The sequence below is a fragment of the Cynara cardunculus genome (genome assembly GCF_001531365.2).
Source record: "Cynara cardunculus var. scolymus isolate 2C chromosome LG 5, CcrdV1, whole genome shotgun sequence".
NCBI lineage: Eukaryota > Viridiplantae > Streptophyta > Magnoliopsida > Asterales > Asteraceae > Cynara > Cynara cardunculus.
Window position 1 is genome coordinate 3620081 of NC_037532.1, and position 20601 is coordinate 3640681.

At 35.6% G+C, this 20601-nt stretch overlaps 4 protein-coding genes across 5 annotated transcripts; 3 read left to right on the top strand and 1 right to left on the bottom strand.

Moving 5' to 3' along the window:
- The first annotated feature begins 688 nt into the window (after nucleotides 1-688).
- On the top strand, nucleotides 689-7146 carry LOC112513585 (FRIGIDA-like protein 3). Its single transcript, XM_025119890.1, has 4 exons — nucleotides 689-857; nucleotides 3128-4147; nucleotides 4971-5143; nucleotides 6468-7146. Exons 2-4 carry the CDS (start codon nucleotides 3148-3150, stop codon nucleotides 6897-6899), a joined length of 1605 nt encoding a protein of 534 aa, XP_024975658.1. The 5' UTR covers nucleotides 689-857; nucleotides 3128-3147; the 3' UTR covers nucleotides 6900-7146.
- A 335-nt stretch (nucleotides 7147-7481) lies between these two features.
- Nucleotides 7482-8693, bottom strand: LOC112513655 (60S ribosome subunit biogenesis protein NIP7 homolog). 2 transcript variants are annotated; one of them, XM_025119988.1, is made up of 2 exons: nucleotides 8581-8693; nucleotides 7482-8404 (listed from the first exon to the last, which is right to left on the bottom strand). In XM_025119988.1, exon 2 carries the CDS (start codon nucleotides 8361-8363, stop codon nucleotides 7800-7802), a length of 564 nt encoding a protein of 187 aa, XP_024975756.1. In that variant the 5' UTR covers nucleotides 8364-8404; nucleotides 8581-8693; the 3' UTR covers nucleotides 7482-7799. The 2 variants fall into 2 exon arrangements, with proteins under 2 accessions (XP_024975756.1, XP_024975757.1); XM_025119989.1 differs by having other exon boundaries at nucleotides 7482-8368; nucleotides 8581-8689.
- Nucleotides 8694-13417: 4724 nt separating this feature from the next.
- On the top strand, nucleotides 13418-14245 carry LOC112513504. Its single transcript, XM_025119787.1, has 2 exons — nucleotides 13418-13520; nucleotides 13594-14245. Exons 1-2 carry the CDS (start codon nucleotides 13513-13515, stop codon nucleotides 14174-14176), a joined length of 591 nt encoding a protein of 196 aa, XP_024975555.1. The 5' UTR covers nucleotides 13418-13512; the 3' UTR covers nucleotides 14177-14245.
- Nucleotides 14246-16525: 2280 nt separating this feature from the next.
- LOC112513609 (protein FAR-RED IMPAIRED RESPONSE 1-like) lies at nucleotides 16526-19903 on the top strand. The gene is made up of 3 exons (XM_025119927.1): nucleotides 16526-16707; nucleotides 18022-18443; nucleotides 19587-19903. The coding sequence occupies exons 1-3, from the start codon at nucleotides 16659-16661 to the stop codon at nucleotides 19776-19778; spliced, it is 663 nt and encodes a 220-aa protein (XP_024975695.1). The 5' UTR covers nucleotides 16526-16658; the 3' UTR covers nucleotides 19779-19903.
- The last annotated feature ends 698 nt before the right edge of the window (nucleotides 19904-20601 follow it).

The window sequence follows — 20601 nt, forward strand, 5'->3', positions numbered from 1 at the left end:
GATAAAAGTGTCATGTAGTTAATTAAAAAATGTAATAGTTGTACATTTTTAAAGCTGTGTCATTATCAAGGTTTTAAATGACGTACGATATGATGTGGCAGCAAGATCAAGCCTCAAGCCTTACGGGTTGCGATGAAAACTATTGAAAAATGTAAATTACCAAAAAAAGACATGTTTAAAAATTAATTTAACATCTCATGATATATTTAAAATAATTCACTAGTAATATAATATGTTAATTAATACAAACCAGACGTTAAAAAAAAATTAGATAATAGAATATGTTAAAAAATAAAATGTTAGAAAAAATGACAACTACTTGTTTACCTATTAATAGTTCTATTAACAGATAACATCTGAATCATTAAGAGGTGAATCTTGTTTAGCAAAAAAAAGTCTCGGTTCTAAAACTCTTTGAATGATTTTGTATTATGAGTTTCCCTTAATCATTCAGCACCATAATTTCGTTGTAAATAATTATCAAACAATTATATTTTATTTTGCACTATATCATAAGAGTCATTTAATCATTCTGTATCAAACTATTCAACAATTATCAAAGAATTTTTTTAAAAAATAGTTTTATAATTTCATTAAATAAAAAAAAAAAGGAAAAACCCCACCACCCACCTAACCAAAGCGAGTGTCTCAACTGGAATTGAACCTGGCAATAGCAAAAAACACACCAGTTTCCCTAAAAGCAAAGTTTCTGTCAGAAACCCCTTGTTTTCACTTTCCTCTTCTATCTCTAAACGATCGTTCTTCTCAAAACCATAATGGCTTGATCGGACTCCATAATTCGCCGCCGTCCATCACCCTCTCAACCGCCGACACAACCACCACCACCACCTACCTCCGTAAGTTCGATTAACTGCTTACTCTGTTAGCCCAATCGCAATCGTACGCTAATCGTAATGTTCAGATCCGATTAATTTGCTTTTTACCACTTCTATTGATGATAGTATGAGAATTTCGTTTTAGTATATCTTGTTTTTGTGTTTAAAATTGCATTAACTGTGTGTTGGTTGGTCTATTTATCGTGGAAAAGTTTTAATTGCTTCATAATTAAACATCAATTTGTGTGTTTTCAAATTTTAGTGCGGTTGGTGAAGAGTTTGATTTCATGTTTAGTTACTCAAATGGGGCTGTTTGGTTGGTTTTCCGTTAAGGTTGTGTGGATTAATTTGTCCGTATAGATTGAGAAGGTTTTTGTCCGGAGTATTTTTTTTGATGGAAGAGCCATGTTTCTAATTGGGAAGGGTGCATCCTCTTATAAGTTTAATGGACAAGCTATTACCAAACAGTCATGTATAACTGACGAAATAAGCTATGATTCCCATTAAAGCTGCTGACAATTAAACCCTAACTTTGGTTGTGTTATAGATGATGGGTTAAGAGTTAATTTTTAAGAGATGGTTTCATTTCCAGCTTCATGTGAGAGAGTATGAATGTCCCATGGTCGAGTAGTTCAACATGTTCTTTTCCTGCATTCATTAGTACACTATCTTTGGTCGGTCCAGGATGGATGTCGGGAGGTGGGAATAGTTTTAGATGTATTCATGTATTCTAACCTAGGTGCTCAAGAGAAAGGGACCATGGGGCATCTCATTGGAAGGGGGCATTGAGATAGGTTTTGTGATGACATCCCAGGCCAACCGTACCAAATATTGTCTGTTTTGTCCACGCACGTGGACTCACGGTTTTAAAACGTGTCTGATGGAGGAGGTATCGGGCCCCGTATAAGGCAACCTTTATTAACCTCCTGAACCAATGTGGGATCTTACATAAAGTAATTAAGACTTTATGAAGAAAAAACTCATGGAACCCGTATAAATAGAATTATCTTCCGCAGCACATTATCCTATGGGGAAACGGGAATGAGATTATGAGACCTAAGGTTTTTTGGGTGTTTCTTTCCGCCTTTGATTTTTACAAGCATCCTTGAGTTATCATGCTAACGAAGGAAGACGATCACTGTTGGCATGCCCAAATCTATTTTTTAGGTTGAACACTAAAAAGCGGTATTTCTTGATAAATTTTTGTTTCAATACGCAAAAGTCAATGCGATAATTTGTTTATGTTGCTACCTTTCATCACAATTTATTTTCTTCCATTTGTGAAATATGTTCATAAAGGGGTTGTTTGGTTGGTTTTCCATTAAGTTCTATATGGATAAAAACTGTCTTTGTGAATTAATATGTTTGTATAGATTTGGAAGGTTTTTGTTTGGGAGGGTTTTTAAATAGATGGAAGGAGTGTGGGAGGGGAGGTTTCGAAAAATTTAGCTTTCTACATCTGAAAGCTTATTGAATAAGGGCATGTTTGTTAGCAGCTTAATGAGCTTAATGGGACTCACAGCTTATTCGGTCAGCTATACATGACTGTTAGGTAGTGCCTCAAAGATATAGAAAAAGGCTTATTCAGTAAGCTTTTAGGAGGAAGCTTTATGTAGAAAGCCAAGTTTTTCCAAACCTGTCCCTCCCAATTAAAAACTACACACCTTCTATCTATGAAAAAGCCCTCCAAAACAAAAACCTTCCCGATCCATACAGACAGATTAATCCACACAGACAGCTCTATCCATGCAAGACTTAATGAAAAAACAACCAAGCAGCCCCTAAGCCACTATCAAACAGTCATGTATAGCTGACCGAATAAGCTACGAGTTTCATTAAGCTGCTAACAAACAGCCGCTAAGTCGTCTTCCTTTGTGACTAAAGAATTTATTATGTAAACAACTATGAGTTATCTAGATGACGATGCACGTCCTTAATAAATTACAGTAGCTATACAATAGTTCTTCTACCAAAATCTTTTTGGCAAGCTGGGTCTTAACAAAAACAACCGCTCTATTATTTGGGGTAGAGGACAGGTATGCACATATCCCACCTCCAGACCCTACTTTTAGGTGAGACGTACTGGGTGTGTTTTGTTTGGTTATAATAGCTCTACTAAAAGTAATAGTTTGTCAGCTCATGGAAGTTTATATCTCAAACTAACCGGGGCAGAATTCTCGAGCATAATACCTGCTACGATGCTTCCCATTTTTTAACATTCACTTTTATCGACTTTTATGTCTTCTGCAATTTTGTCGGTTAAAATATGAATTGGGTTTTTTGTTTTGAAGGTTTATATTGCTTACTTGCCATGGAAGGTACCGATTCAGTCGCTACACTCTTGGAGTCCACGACCTCCAAAATACAACAACTTCAGAAAGCATTTGCCGAGCTAGAAAGTCACCGAGCTGTAACCCTTAACCTGAAATGGAAACAAATCGAGGAACATTTTCACGGGCTCGAGAAATCCTTAAAAAGGCGTTTTACCGAGCTGGAAGACCAAGAAAAGGAGTTTGAAACGAAAACTGTTCAATCCCAAAAAGTTCTGGAAAACCGTCATGCTGCTGTTATGGCTAAGGAAGAAGCTTCATTGACGGAGCTTCAAGAAAAGAGAGATTTTGCCGTCACTGCTATCACTAATGCCGTCGGAAAACACAAACATGGTAATGAACCCGTAACCGTTAACAGTGAGGGCCCACCTGAGGCCGCGGCTTCTGAATATAAGGAAGATAATACGAAAAAGTTATTTGAGAATGGAGATTTGAAACTTTTATCAAATCCCGAACTTGCTAAATTATGCAAGGAGATGGATTCGGGAGGATTGCATAAATTCATATCGGATAACCGCAAGAATCTTGTTATCCTTAAGGAGGAGATTCCAATTGCGTTAAAGGCTGCAGTGGACCCCGGTGGTTTGGTTTTGGATTCGCTTAACGGTTTCTACATCGTGGATGGGAAAAAGGATTCGAATCTTTTAGGTTTGCGAAGAACGTGTATCATGTTGATGGAGTGTCTTAGCATTCTGCTTTCAGACTTAACTATGAATACCGCTACTAAGGTGATCTCGGAAAACGTGAAGGAACGGGCCAAAATTATTGCACAGGAATGGAAACCGAAATTAGATGATCTTGATCTCGATGCCAGTAATGGGAACTCGTTGGAGGCTCACGCTTTCTTACAACTTGTTGCTACTTTTGGTATTGATTCAGATTTCGTTCACGAAGATTTATCCAAGTTGATACCGATGGTCTCCCGGCGTCACCAGACCGCCGACCTTTGCCGCTTTCTTGGGTTGTCCGACAAGATGCCAGGTTGCTATATTTTCTTGTTTCATAAGTGTTTATATTTCTATTTTAGTTTGTGCCAAAATGGGTGTTCACTATTAAAAGTAAGTGACTAATTTCCAATTCTACCCTTAATTATGAGAGGAGAAATTCATAACTCACTCTATTGTCAGGGGTAAAATTGTTATTTAATTAATTGATAAGTGTAATAGTTACACATTTCTAAAACTCTTTGCGTCCTTTTCACTTTGGACATAGTAATTTTCTCTTGATGACCTCTTTCCTGTAATATTTTGCTGGTGGGTATTTTTGTCCAGAATGGAGAGAGTGCTTTCGGCATGCGGTAAAAACCTGTTGTCCCATGTTTGGTGCAACATTACACTGAGTCGGGACCTGAGTGGGAGAAAAATGCACCTCTTTGTCCCACCAAAATAGGTAGAACCAAAATCAGGGAGATAGAGACAAGATTTGGTAAATTACTAAATTACCCTTGTCAAATTGAACCCTAAAACATTGCACAATTTTTTCACCCGCCTACCTCACTCTTTCCCATCCGATCCGGTCGGACCCAGTCATGTCCCGGCTATTTGAGAACATGCACTTAACTCTAGGTTACTTTTTGTTTGAAGTATATAATATTTATATATGGCAAATACTCACACACACTCTTTGAACGACCTTCTGGGAGATCGGGCTCTATCAGTAACCGGGGTGTCGTTGGGCCAATGAACGTTTGGTAACTCTCGGGGTGTTACGGTTGCTACAATGGAGAGAAATTTACTCGGATCACCCTAAAGGATGCAATTTGAACGAAGTTTATAATTTACTTCTTTCCTCTTTGTTTTCTCAGGTGTAATCGGTGTGTTGGTGAATAGCGGAAGGCACATTGATGCTGTTAACCTAGCGTTTGCATTCAAACTTACGGAGCAGTTTTGTCCCATTTCATTACTGAAATCTTATTTGGCCGAGGCAATTAAAGCTCCTTCCACTGTCAAAGCTGGAAACTCTTCTCCTGCTGCACAGGTTTTCCCTTGTTCTCTTCCTAAATCTATTGTGTTTGTCGTTCTTGATTGAAAGTGTGTGCTGATCTTGTAAATTTCCTCTAGATGGGGTTTGGTTGAACTTAGTGATAAACATGTGATCAAGGGGTATTTTAGTAAAATCACTTTGTAGCATACGTGATTGTTGACCAAGATAGTTGACTTTTGTAAAATTCATATAGATCTGGTCTGGTCGAACATAGTGATAAACATGTGGTCAAGGGGTATTTTAGTAAAATCACTTTGTAGCGGTCGTGATTGTTGATCAAGATAGTTGACCTTGTAAAATTCGTATAGTTTGGGTTTGGTTGAACATAGTTATAAACATGTGGTCAAGGGGTATTTAAGTAAAATCACTTTGTAGCAGTCGTGATAGTTAACTAAGATATTTGACCTTGTAAAATTTGTATAGGTCGGGTTTGGTTGAACATAGTGATAAACATGTGGTCAAGGGGTATTTTAGTAAAATCACTTTGTAGCAGTCGTGATAGTTAACTAAGATAGGGTGACCTTGTAAAATTTGTATAGGTCGGGTTTGGTTGAACATAGTGATAAACTTGTGGTCAAGGGGTATTTTAGTAAATTCACTTTGTAGAAGTCGTGATAGTTAACCAAGATAGTTGACCTTGTAAAATTCGTATAGATCGGGTTTGGTTGAACATAGTGATAAACATTTGGTGAAGGGGTATTTAAGTAAGGGCCTGTTTGTTTGTTAGCAGCTTAATGTGACAACTTATACGGTCAACCATATGTAACTATTTGGTAGTAGCTTAATGTTATAGAAAGTGGCTTATTCAGTAAGCTTCTAAGGGAGCTTATGCAGAAAGTCAAGTTTTTTTCTTCCAAAGTTGCCCCTTCCAATTAAAAAACACACTCCTTCCGTTTATGAAAAAACCCTTCCCAACAAAAACCTTCTTAATCTATACAGACAGATTAGTCCACAGTCACACAGACAACTTTATCCATACAGGACTTGATGGAAAACCAACCAAACATCCCCTAAATCACTTTGTAGCAGCTGTGATTATTGAACAAGATAGTTGACCATTTGTTAAGTCGGTTAAGGGAAAAAATAAGTCGGTTAGGAGGGTCCTTTGGTTAAATGTTTTAAATCCATGATCTTCTGATAGGTTTAAGAATGTCACAGCATCACAAAAGAATATCACTTTCATACTTAAGAATGCCTACAAATCTGTCAAAAGGTCATGGATTTGAAAAAAACACTTGTCACGAGGTCATTTAGCTAAATAACCTACAAAACAATCCGCGTTTCTTTCAATTTACATGTTTCAATTTTCAAATTTCAGAATGACGTCTGTGAAAGAGAACTATCGGCACTAAAGGCTGTCACCAAATGCATCGAAGAACACAAGCTCGAAGATCGGTACCCTTTAGACCCACTTCAAAAACGGATCCTTCATCTCGAGAAATCCAAGGCCGACAAGAAACGAGCAACAGAAGTCGTGAAACCTCAATCCAAGAGACCCCGAGCAAATGGCATAGCCGGATATGGGCCGCCACGCAACACCACCACCGTCGCCGCCGACAAAAGCTTCTACGCTGCCAGGTACCCACCACCAACTCAGTACATGTATGAAAACCGACCACCCTACGCTTACCCTCCACCACCGGAGAACCACGTTCACTCGTTTATCGGCACCGCCACTTACAACATAGTTCCTAACCATGGAAACTACTTTGGGAATGGCTATCAATATCAAGCTCCTTATCTTCACTAAGTTTGTAGGGATGGGAAGAAACTTTGATCATGATCCTCTTTTAACTTCTAGGTCTTAACCCTTTTGAGTTATTCCTGTGATGATGAACTCGATTTCGGGAAGAGAAAACCCCACGGAAAACCGAAGAAAAAAGAGCGTACATTAGCCCGGTTGATTTCATAATTTGTTTGTATAAGTTGATACCGTAATCCTTTAATACGTGTACTAATACTATCGTTGTTGTTAGTTTACTTTGTTTATCTTGTCCATATAAAATATGATTACTGAACCGAACTAAACGAGCCAGTATATCCCAACCGGAGGTGGGATGAACCAGGGACAGATTCATGTATAGCCGCTGTTCTAAAAGGTTCGTAACAGATGCCATGGCGCACCATGGCTCGAGGCTTGTATCTCACTCCATGTTAAGACTGTGGCATACATTGGCCTAATGCACGTGTTTCACCCTCACCCCATGAAATAAAGTGGAACAAGATTAAAGAAACCTGTATTTTACCGATATACCTTTAAAAAAAAATCTCTTCTAAAATATCAAACACATCTTCCTCTCTACATATATTTTATCCGTTCTTTAAACAAGACTCAAAGAAATTCCTCAATCATCAATCATAACCTAACCTTTTAGAATGCATAGAATACATACACCATAAGGTAGTTTATAACCTATAACAAGAACATTCCATTTCCTCCATTACTAGTTGCAATTCATTCCATACCCAAAAAGCAAGTGATCAAACTTAGAACCCTAAATCAAGATTAACAACATTTGTAATCAACTTCATATCATAATCATGAGGTTTACCACCAAAAACTGATCCCCGATAACCGTTAACAATCGTTTTACTGCAAACCCTCAGTATAAATCTCATAACAAAAACAACGAACTAACTCGCACTTGCCTCAAAGATCGTCTTGATTCCTCAAAAACTCGCCGGTATCAGCCTGTCGGATAACCACAAGCCCGTTAGGGTCCATCTTCCTACAATCCTGAGTTGATTTTGCAGCAATTCCGAACCCCAAAGGCACATCCGACATAGAAAACACGACAACCCCATCGTAAGCGTTAATGTTATCGGTAATCCGACCTAACCCACCTTTAACAACATCGTTTCCATACAAGAACGACATTTCTGAAGTGGGTTTTAGCCATACTTTATGCTTCGCATTGGCAGCCAACAAATTCAAAGCCTGAATCGTGAGATGGAACTTGCCACTCTTCGTGAACTTTCCGATGTTTGTGCCGAGGGCCACGAGGTTTTCCCGCTTGATGTTGGTGGCTCGTTTGACTAGTGATTCGGAAACGTAATAGACTCGGTTCTTGTGAAGACGGAAACAGTAACGACCTGGGTTTTTATCGAGGCCTTCGTGTGAAGGGGATTCAACAATGTTCTTGAGATTGTTGCCGGTGAATTTGAATAGCTTCTCGAATACTTGAGTCGTCTCGGCTTCGTCTAATGGCCTCATCTCAACTACAGACCGAAAAGTAGCGGAATTCAAAGGAAGAACTGAAACAGAACACGAGTAATACGCAAATCAAAAACCATGGACTAAACCTTATCTTTTATACAAATATCAAATCAAAAACAGACGCACAATACGCAACTAGATCTACGAACAATGAATACAAAACGAGATTGCGATTACGATTGAACACAAAAGAGAAAAGAATGAAGATTGAAACCTGCTAAATCAGACGAGACGGCGGAAAGAATCTCCCTGCAGACGAGACTCGAGAGAAGTTCAAATGAAGCAGAACCCTAGGGTTTTAGGTATACCACCGGAGTCCGGACTACCAGAGACGAGGGTGTGTATAAATGGGCCGACGTATGATAATAGCAGCCCAACCATATATTTTATATATAAATCTGTTTTTAGTCCCTATGGTTTTTTAAAAGTTGCAAATTTTGTCCCTGTGGTTTTGTAGATTACGGTTTTGGTCTCTGTGGTTTGTAATTATTTGATATTTTCGTTTCTAAATCTAACTCCTACTTTTAAATATAAGTATTAAATATGAAGACAGCAATGAATTACGTTAACATAATTACGAAAACAATGATTAATTGTAAATCTTGAGGATGAAAATTGTAATTTTAAAAAGTATAAGAATGAACATGGTAATCTTTAATAAACTATAGGGATGAAATATAATTTACTCTTAAAACTATAAACACTATGCAAGGCCCAATAAGCTCATATTAATTAAACACAGCCTGTTATGCAAGCCGACTAATCCAGAACGACCACCCATTTTACAGATAGTCCGGAGTCATTGTAATTGAACCTCCATGGCTACAAGAGAATTTTTATTTCTCCTTCGATTTGAACTTGAGACCTCCAGGTACTTTTGACCTTTGGAGTCAAGCTCAAACCAATTAGGCACCACCCTTGTGGTTAACCTGTTTTTTTTAAGCGATAAACTATACTTGAGGTCAAGATGATGATTTGACTCTATTCGTTACGAAACCATGGTTGCCCGTTTTAATCAAGGTCCTATACTTTTGCATAATCGGTCCCAAATCCTAAGTTGGTGATCCCGGCCTAAAGTAAAAATTGGGACTGGGTCGAGTAAAACATCTTAATTCTCACTTTCAATTACCATTTATCCTAGTTTAATTACCATTGTATTCACTTATTTGTCCATCAACTAGCTAACATCTTCTATTATAACATATTGAATCAAGTGACTGTTTGTTTAGCCCTTCATGCAAATTGAGAAAACCCTTTTTGTAAAAGTCTTTTGCATTATATTGATTAAAGCCTCAAAAGTTTTGTGAAGGGTCACTTCTTCATATCACTATTAACTAAACAAAGTACATGAAGATGAATTTTATGAAAAAGTGAATGTATATATATATACACATGCACATCACATAAGTACTCTACATATATATATATATATATATATATACACACACTGACATAAATGAAGATATTTTTTAACACACATACAAATACATATGTATACCCTACATACACACACACACATCAAACACAAACATCAAATCTATATACAAACACAGACATAAATGACTACAAAACATACATCAAACAGGTACTCTACACACAACCACAAACATAAATTAATATAAATTTATGAAAAAGGCGACCTCAGGCAAGCAGGTTCGGTCAGTGAGCTCAATGGGTGTGATAGAGGAAACATATTCTTTAACACACACACACACACATATATATATATATATATATACATTCATCCTATGTGATATATACAAAGCAGTACAAGAAGCGATCGGTAGAAGCAGTAGATAGAATGGAAGCAGTGTTCGATTAAATCAGAAATCGAAGCAGTCCAGTCAGGTTCGTAACAGAAATTGAAGCAGTCAGGTTCGTAGCAGTAGATAGAATGGAAGCAGTAACTGTTTGTTCATGGATTAAATCAGAAATTGAAGCAATCAAGTTCATAGCGGTTCATTCGAGAAGCAGAAAGCAGTAAGCCAGTGACATGTTTGAGAAATCAACCTGCAATATTCGATCGAGAAGAAGACAACGTTCTTTGATAGGAGGTGATTGGTAGAAGCAGTAGATAGAATAGAATGGAGCAGATAGGGTTATTAAAAATCTAATAAGGGTATTTTTGTCATTTATACAATTTCGGATGGAATGGATTTTAATTCCATCACTTTCATGAAAGAAAATCCTCAAATGATGGAGTCTTTGGAATTCAATTCCATTCCATAGGTAACCAAACGTTGAAATAAAATTTGATCAATGGAATTTGACCATTCCAATTCTATCAGATTTCGGCGGATTTCGACAAACCAAACGCCACCTAAGTATTCTACTGTATTTGAACCCAATATTCTTTAATTTCTTCAATCTAATATGATAATCAAGTCTTTATTAATACGTACATTAAACAATTACATCATCACGTAGTTGAATGTAGTATGCTTAAGATTTAAGGAGCATGAATAAACTGTACCAAATGATTGATGATGAAAAATGAATTATGAGTAGAGAAAATAACATATTAAAGGTTAAAAAAATATTTTGATGTATCAATTTGACTAAACCATACGATTTGGGTTGTTGGGTTGCACTTTGGTATGAGTTGACTTGGGTTGAGATTTTTCAAACCACAAACATTAATTAGGTTGGGTTGTTTAAATGCATTCAATCTGATCAACTCAACCTATGAGCATCCATAAATCAATTACGCTACTCTTATATCTCAAAATAGTTAAGGGTACAATTTTGTACCAAACCAACCAACATGTGTACTAATCGTACCAATTAAATTGATATCAATTTAATAGGTACCGACTGCAATCGATTGATAGTACCGAACCAAGTATGCAAACTTGGTTAGTACACGATTTTGCAAGTCGTTTACCATTGTACCGACTTAGGGGATGTTTACCCAAATACTTACCCGGTAAACACTTATCGTAGGAGTTAACACTATAATCTATTTTACCAGATAAGATTGTAGTATATTAAAATGCTATGATATGCAACAATTTATCCGGTAAACGCTTACCCGGGTAAGAGTCCCCACCATCACTTACCGGGTAAGACTCTCTATCCTTATCATTTCTTTTACCGGGTAAGTTTTTCGGCCCTTGCCATGTGCATCAGGTGAGGAAAGTTATCTGATCAACACTTACTGAGTAAGTGTTTAGTAAACGGCCCCTTAGTTTTTTATTTTATTTTTGTATTTTTTATGTAATAAATATCAAACATTGTAGCTTTTATTATTTTATCTGAACATTGAATGTGTTTAAATTTTATTCATTGTAATTAAAACTCCTTAAACATGAGATGTGTTACCTGTAAACTTAAAATATCATTTGAATTCTAAATAAAATGACAAGTTTTAAATATGCAACGTGAAGTTGGTACAAAATCAGTACCAACCAAAAAAAAACTGGCATCAATTAAGTCAATACCAAGTACAATTGTTTGGTCCACAATATATGATTTTAGATATCAATAATAATTGCTTGGTACACGGTATTAGAGAAAAAAAGTTGGTAGTTTGGTACCATATCGAATCCACCCCTAAAAATAATTGTTTACAATAAAAAAACGTATATAATTTTAAAATTTGCAACCATCAAGTTTTTAGTTAATAAATTATAAATTTACCTTTTGATAATACAAAGAATAATGAATTTCTCAATTTCATAACTAAGGGGTTGTTTACTTGTGGGTTAATTAGACTTATTGATCTATCTGGCTTATTCGCACAGCTCATTTGGGTTGTTTACTTACGACTTATTCGCACAGAACATGACTTAATCGCACAGATAGAAATAGTGTATTGTCTCCATTCAACCATAAAAATGACACTCCTACCCCTTATTTAAAGCATCATCTCCTTCGCAAATGAGACACCCCATCGTCAGCCTCTTTAGGATTTATGTTTTGATGTTCAAATAATTAATATTGGGGGGGGAGCCGGTCATTTATGTTATTAAGACAGTTGGTTCAGATTAAAAAAAAAGTAAACAACACCACCCATTTATCCAGATAGACAAATTTATCCATACAAGACTTAATAAAAAATTGGGTAAACAGCCCCTAAAGATAAAATTATAAAGTAAACATTTAATTTAAAAATAAAAAAACCTAAAATAACAAATTGGACGTTTTTATATTGGGATGAATTGAATAATACTGTTATTGGATATTACTGAATAGAAAAAAGACTGGAGATCATGTCCGGCAGTCAACAGTCAACCGAGAAGAGCACTATATAATGTATCGTAATAAGTAACAAAAAATAAATTGTGGACCGTTTTTTATCCATGCATGATTTCAGTATTCAAAAACCTAATCATCATTGCTACCAGTTAGCCTTTTGTACCGATAATAGCAACGTGTGGGTCATGACGCATTGGCTATGGTGGAGTTACTTTACAAGCGTGAATCGAGACGACATAAATTGCAGAAAGCGACATGGCTTGTCGTTGTTGCTATTGATGTCCGATTGTGGCTTTTTAGTTTTAAGCCATCTTTATACGAGGTCAATAAATGTTAGATTCACACATGGGTTTTCAATACCAGTAACCAACAAATCATATTTCATATCAAATCCATTTAGAGTGTATATTCAACGTAAGAAAATGCATATAATAATTTAAATTAATTCGTAAGACATCGTCTGGTACATTTTGTTTTTTTGTAAAAGGGACAAGTTTATAAAAATCCAACGAACTATCCCATTTTGAATGGTTAAGCTTCTAAACTATTTTTTTGAATGAAAAAATATTAAATTTTCTGATTTTGAATGATTAAGTACCTGTTTTTTTTAATAAAAACAATCAATAAATTTTCTTATTTTAAATGATTAAGTCCCTTAACGTATTTGTTGTAATAAATTAACCAAATTTCAACAATTGGTTATCTACATTATTTCTAAACTTTATTATTTGTAAAATAGTACCTTCAACTTTGGAGTATTGGCAAACAACACCCTAAAAGTTCCTTTTTAATCAAACAAACACCCGATATTTTGTCTTAAGTTGCCTTGCCTAATGCTTTGGCAAGCAAACTCGATTGCTTTCCCTTGCACTCAAACACCTGCTTCTGCCCACAAAATCCTAAGCCAAACCCTACTTCATCAACAAATCAAAGCTTTCAAGCTTCATCAATGGCAGAGTAAGTTCTTCTATCTCTCTCTACTCGTAATTTTGATCGTTTTTTGTGTTAATTTGTTCCTATTCACTTGCAGATCTGACGGTTATCCAAAAGAGTACTACGATCAACAAATCGGAACGAGGATCCCATCGTCATCCTCTCGATCAACATCAACAACAAGCATTCACGTAACAGCACTCGATGGACTCGTAAACGTCAATTCTCTCTTCACAATCGCCGTCTTCGTCGGACTTTCTCTCACCACCCCGGGCCAACGGAGCCTCGAGAACCGATCCGCCTGCGATGCGGACATCTCCGTCGCGAAAAAGCTTCTGGTATTCGAGGTTGTATCGTTTAGTTTCTTCCTCTTCTCGTCTCTGGTTGCACAAGGTCTTAAACTCGCCATAAATCTGCTGAACAGCAAGGATGTGGATGAAGCTTTTAGGGCACATATTAATCTGAAAGCGTTGCGATTCGGGATGCTTGGATCGGCTGTTGGATCGGTGATGGGATGTTTGTTCTTGATGTTATCAATGGTGAATGTGATCGAGATTCGATTGGGGATGTTGACTTGTGGGAGTAGATCGACGGTGAATGCAGTTGCTTCCATGATTGTACTGGTGACTTCTGCTCTTTTGGTGTATATTTCAACTGCTGTTTATGCTTTCTTACATTGAATTTTCTTCAATGAATCTATGTGGATGGACTCCATTAGAATGAATTTGACGATGGTTGCACTTTGTTGAGGTTGAATTTCTTCTTTGTTTTACCACATTTGGATGGAATTCGGACAATTCCAAACCCTAAACCGACAAAATCGAACGAAAAAGTAAAGTTAAATTTCTATTTCACGTAGCATACTTTCAAAAACTTCTATTTTGATATCTAAAATGTAAAGTTTTATTCATTTAAGTATTCAGATAACCGATTATAGACTAATTTTAAATTAAAAAAATTCTTGTCACTAACCACGTTAGCAAATAATACTGAGTTTGATACCACATCACTCGTCACATCAGTATGATAACCGGTTAACCGAGTAGTTAAATGTTTAAAAGTTTACATCTTAGGTACCAAAATGAAAGTTTTAAAAATACGTTATCCAAAATAAAAATCAAGTTAAAATACGTTACTTTTTCATACAATTATGATTTAAAATGAACCATCTCCGGGTATAAATTGCAAAAGGAATTTATTTTTTTTAGTGTATTTCCTTCGTCTCCAAATAAGGGTTTAAATTTTTATTTATATTTGTCTTAAAGCTAATGTCTCATTTCAAAATAGATAACTAATTTTTTTAATATACCTTTAATTAATGTATAAATATTTAAGAGTTCGCCTCCACCGGCAACACAACAATGTCCTAAGGGTAAAAAGAGAGATATTAATTAAGGGTAAAAATGTCATTTAATTAATAAAAAATATATAATTATTAATTTATTATACATGTCTAAGGGGCCGTTTACCAAATACTTACCCCGTAAGTGTTTATCGGTAAAGTTTAACACTATCATTTACTTACCAGGTAAGATTTTAGTCCACCAAAACAGTATCGTATGCAACAATGTACCCGATAAGCGCTTACCATGGTAAGAGTCGTCACCCTTACTTATCGGGTAAGACTCTTGGTCCTTGTCTCGCTCTTATTGAGTAAGATTTTTTGTTCTTACCATATTCATCCAGTTAAAAAATGTGACTTAGTGTTTACTTATCCGAGTAAGTGTTTGATAAACGGCCCCTGTGTCATTTATGTTATGAACACCTATTTTTTGAAAATAAAAAATTGGTGATTCTTGATCATTTGTAAAAACCTAGTATTTTATAGAAAACATACGAACCAAACAATTGAGATGTTTATAAAAAATAACGATGATTCATTTATTACAATAAAAATGTTTATAGAATATGTAAAAAGTTATAATCAAGATATGTATGAAATAGATTAAAGTTTTAGATTAAGAAACAAGACGAAAGATTGTGTGAAAATGAAAGTTATGGTGAGAAGCATAAAAAGAAATCTGAACCATTGATCACTTTTGATCTCATGTCCACTCGTGTATTACGCTTTAAAAGAGGATTGAGGTACAACTCATTAGTGTTGACATTCAATTAGGATTGATCCAAGGGTGAAAATCAATTATTACGGTTATCACCGTAACTTCCCTTCTCATCGGAACACAACCCTAAAACACAATTGAAATATTTATACAATCAAATATTTATTTATCTGACGGTTGAGATTAATTTATATGATTTTATCTTTGTTTTTAACCAATAGGTTAAAATCAAACTCGTGAAATACGATAAACCGATTGTTAAAAACCGTATCATGCGAATCAGTATTTGAACACGTCCAAACATTATGTAGATATGTTAATCAAATACGGAAACCGAACACACGTATTCGACTCATATAAAATTTTTATATTCATGCATTATGTACTTCTCAAATCCTAAAACAATTACAATGTTTTACTTATTACAGTACCGGTTTATTAGTTTCTGGTATTTCTAAACAAGCGTCTACAATTTATTTAAAAAAACAATAAGGTCATATAATTTTAGATATTAATGATTGTTATAATCTATTCTATATTATAGAGTATTTGATAAAAACTCATAAAAACAATATTTTATACATGAAATACTGTTTATTGATGCATATTACTTAAAACTTATGTTATCTGCAGTTAGTTATATGAATTCAGATATGAAGCTTTAATAAGTTGTACTTGCACGTAATCTACTTGTAATCTTGAGTTTTAAGTAATATACATTAATAAACAGTACTTTATGCATAAAAAATGGTTTTTAAAAGTTTTTATCAAATGCTTTATAATAAAGTATATATTATAATTGACTAATTTTTCAAAATGTTCTCTTCGATCAGCTAGTTTTTTGTCAAATATGATTTATTCATCAACTGGTTTATCAACTACGAACTAACAACGCTTCAGATTATGCAAACTGGCATTTTACTTTTGATTTTATTTTTATCAAAATAAGAATTAAAAAAAATAGTTTAATACCATTTGGTATATTAGAGTTTGGGTTTTGTTGGAGTTAAGACTCTGTCTGCCTTTTTGAAGAACAAAACGAAATCCTCCGTCGCCCTTCTCCACTTCTTCAGGGCGGTGTTCCACCGGTGAGTTTTGGGCGATGATCGGCACTCGTATCGGAGATTCATCACAAGATACAGCTGAATTAGGTCATTTTTATATCTATCTCTTACTAATTTCAACTGTTTTAAGCTTCCGCATTAACCTTTTACCCTAACACGCTACTTCACCATCGATCAATCGCCATCATTCTATCGAATATGTTTAATGTATGTACACACAGACTACATAACCTATGTTAATCACTCTTCGTGGCACACAAATTTTCTCAACAGGATAGGCATGTTTAATTCAAGAGTATAAACCCCAATTTGATCCCGGAGTTGCTATACATCGATAATTTTCTTACTTAGTCTTGTAAGAAATGCTCATTGGGAGGAATCAGTTGGTTAAATCATCTTAATTATCCCTAAGTTGTGAAGATCATAGTGTTTACATCAGATCAAAGTAAGATAGCAACTAGTAAGAGTTCCATCTTCCTTTTTCACATCTAGAGCATACAAGTATATGATGATCTCTATGTTAAGGATTTGTGGAAACATTCACAGACAAAGTTTGTAATAATTTGTGCATGCTTTAAATAAGATGCTAATTTTGGAATGAAGTAATACTGGAGTCAGTAACTACTGACAACTTTTGTTTATAACTTTTGCTAGAAAACTTATAATCATGGTTTTAAAATCTTTTGAGGCCTACGCTTTGAGGCGAGGCGGTGCCTCTTGGACCCTGGAAGAGGCTTACGCCTTGGTCCGGTGAGGCGGTTCGGCGAGGCATGAGGCGGTGTTGAAGCGTATGCCTCAGATGATCTGCTTTGGTAATGGTTTTTTTGGCTTTTTTATAAGTTCTATGTCAGTAGTAGTACTTCTCTTTATAATATAAGTGTCTTCTTGTATTTTAAAAAACTAAAAGTCGAACCCAATGCCCCAATGTGTGCTTCTATTATTTTAAACCCAAAAAAGCTAGTAATTTCTCATCTCAATCAAAAAACGTGGTTTGATCCTTAATCTTCTTCCATGCAACCAATTTTTCCACACCCTATCAACGTATCTCCCAGCCTATCTCGCGGTTTCACAAAACCTTTCATCTGTCAGGGACCAGTAAACCAGCCCCCTTAGTAATTTAATACATATATATATATATATATATATATTATATCGTATATAAATGTGTGTATATATATATATCTGTGTAGTATATATACATATTTTGGTGTATATATTTCCGCCTTAGGCCTTACGTCTCGAACCCCCTCGAGGCTTATGCCTCGCCTCATTGAGTGAAAACGCCTTGAGGCCCGATTGCGCCTTTTAAAACCTTGCTTATAACTTTTTCAGTTTTATTTGATTCTAAATGGAGACATGTAGATATACATTTGGATGACATGCCATACTTTTTTGTGACAGTGGATGTGAATTTAGCAGCTGGGAGTGTGGGAGATGGTGTTGGTAGTGATGTTGGATGTGAACAAAGGGCAGTTGCAGAACCACGTGTGGGTATGGAGTTCGACTCTGAGGACGCTGCTAAGAAATTTTATGATGAATATGCAAGGCATTTAGGATTCAAAATGCGGATTGATCAGTGCCGTCGTTCGGAGGTTGATAAGAAGATTATATCCCGCCGACTTTCTTGTAATAAAGAGGGTTATTATACAAAAGCCAAGAACCAATTTGGGCAGATACGGAAACAACATACTAGTTCAAGACAAGGTTGCAACGCAATGATGCTGGTGCGGGTAAATAAATTCGGGAAGTGGGTTGTGACTAGATTCGAAAAAGAGCATACTCATCCACTAGTACTGTCGGCTTGTCTTTCTATCAATGAAGGGGTAAGTCGTCATTTTACCTACCATCGGTTATGTTTCTTTGCAACTTCTGTATTTTCTGTTGTTAGTGATTAAAGTAGCATTTGTGATCTTCCTTTGCTTAAAGCTAATGTTTTCTTGGTCTAGATGTTACAAACATTCTTCTGAAATGGGTGCGATCATATCAGCACTAATGCACCAGATCCCATCAAAACTCGCAGTTAAACATTCTTCCGAAATCAAAAGCATTAATCATCTCAACAATATTGTTAAGCACATGGAAAGAAACCAGCAAGCATGCAAGATAATAATTTTTACGTGTCTTCGTTCCACGTAACCTTTTTTATGATTTTTAGAGGTAAATAAGTATTACTCCCTCCGCCCCAAATTAAGTGGCCACATTTTTATCTTAGTTTGTCCTAAAATAAATGTCCACTTTCAAAAGCAAGTGCCTACTTTCTAATTATACCCTTGATTATAAGATGGAGAAATTCATTACCTCCCTCTATTATTAAGGGGAAAATTGTTATTTAGTTAACTTAAAGTGTAAAATTACACATTTCTGTGCATTTTTCATTATTGACATTGTTTTGAGATTGATGGACTACTATATATGTATTAGATCCTAAAGTGGTAGACTAGTGTTCAACCGGATGCACCCATGTCTCCTAAGAGATTTGAACTCCCAACCTAAGGGTTCAAGAGACGTAGGCTAAGTTTGGGAACCATAAGCTAGCTTAACTTTTGAGTTTATTGAAAAATCCCGTTTGGTTAGGCATAAGCTAGCATCTTGAAACGCTATTTCGAGTAGCGTTTCATTAAACTCCAATAGTTTTTGCCACATTTTTTCCCTTCCAATTGTGCTCCTTGTATTTTTTCCAATTAGTTTTCCAACATGCCCTTTTAGGTCATTTTACATTCAGCTTATTAGCTAGTTTTTCTTTTACCACACATGACTGGTTTATGAGCTAACTTATTAGCCAACAACTAATTTGCGATACATAGCCATAGTGGTACCGATCAACTTGCAAGAGAAAGTCAATTATTTGTCTTTGGTGCTTGGGATTTGGACAAGTTGTTTTGATTAACATCATAATTTCGTTTTAATTTCCTTCCATGTGAAGGCCAATTCTTGGGGATAATTTTTAGCTGGAATTTTCTTTGTAGGATTGTAAAGAAAGGAGAATTGAAGCACTCACCACAGAGTTGAAGCATCAAGATCAACTAATTAACTTTTACCGCGAGCATCTCAGCACATTTTTGAAAGACCTTGAGCAGCAGACCGAAGTTCTGTCAACAAAAATCCAAGTTGCTGTTAATAATGTGAGAGAGATAGAAACGAAAGACCAGAAACAGTAGAAATATCAACGCTCCAAGCATACAAAGTGAGTATAAATTCCATTCTTACCTTATGTTCGTATTTCTCATACAATATTACACTCATGAATCTTGCCATTTAGCTTATAGACTTGGGATCATATGAGACAAGCCAGTTTTCGCGAGACTGTCTGTATAGATTATGAAGGTTCTTGTTTGGAAGGGGTTTTTCATAGATGGCAGGAGCGTGTTTTTTAATTGGGAGAGGTTGGTTTGGAAAAAAAAACTTGGCTTTCTGCATAAAGCTTCCCCTTAGAAGCTTACCAAATAAGTCACTTTTTATATCATTAAGCCACTACCAAGCACTCATGTATAGCTGACTGAATAAGCTTTGAGTCCCATTAAGCTGCTAACATACAGACCCTTAGAGTTTGAGCCATTGGATGAGTTTTTTGGTTTCGCTGAACACTCATATAAAAAAAACACCAAACCTTCACATTAAAAAAACAACGAATTCTCACGGGAATCCAACTCTTAGTTTATATTTCCTTTAGCATCTCCAACAAATTCTCCAAAATGGAGTAAATAGAGAATCCGGACAAGTTTTTTGCTCCAACAGATTCTCTCCAAAATAGAGAAAGCGTGAGTGCAATTCTCCAAATTTGGAGAACCCCCCAAAAATGATTACTATGAAAGAGAAATAATTTTTTTATTATATTCCCACCAATAAGAAACTTTGATGTTAAACGTTTAGGACAGAGCGATAGTATTTTATTAAATGTATGGAATATTTTAATAGAAGAGAGATCTTTTACAAATCCAACCACTAATACAAACCAATTAATTGAGATATTTATAGAGATGA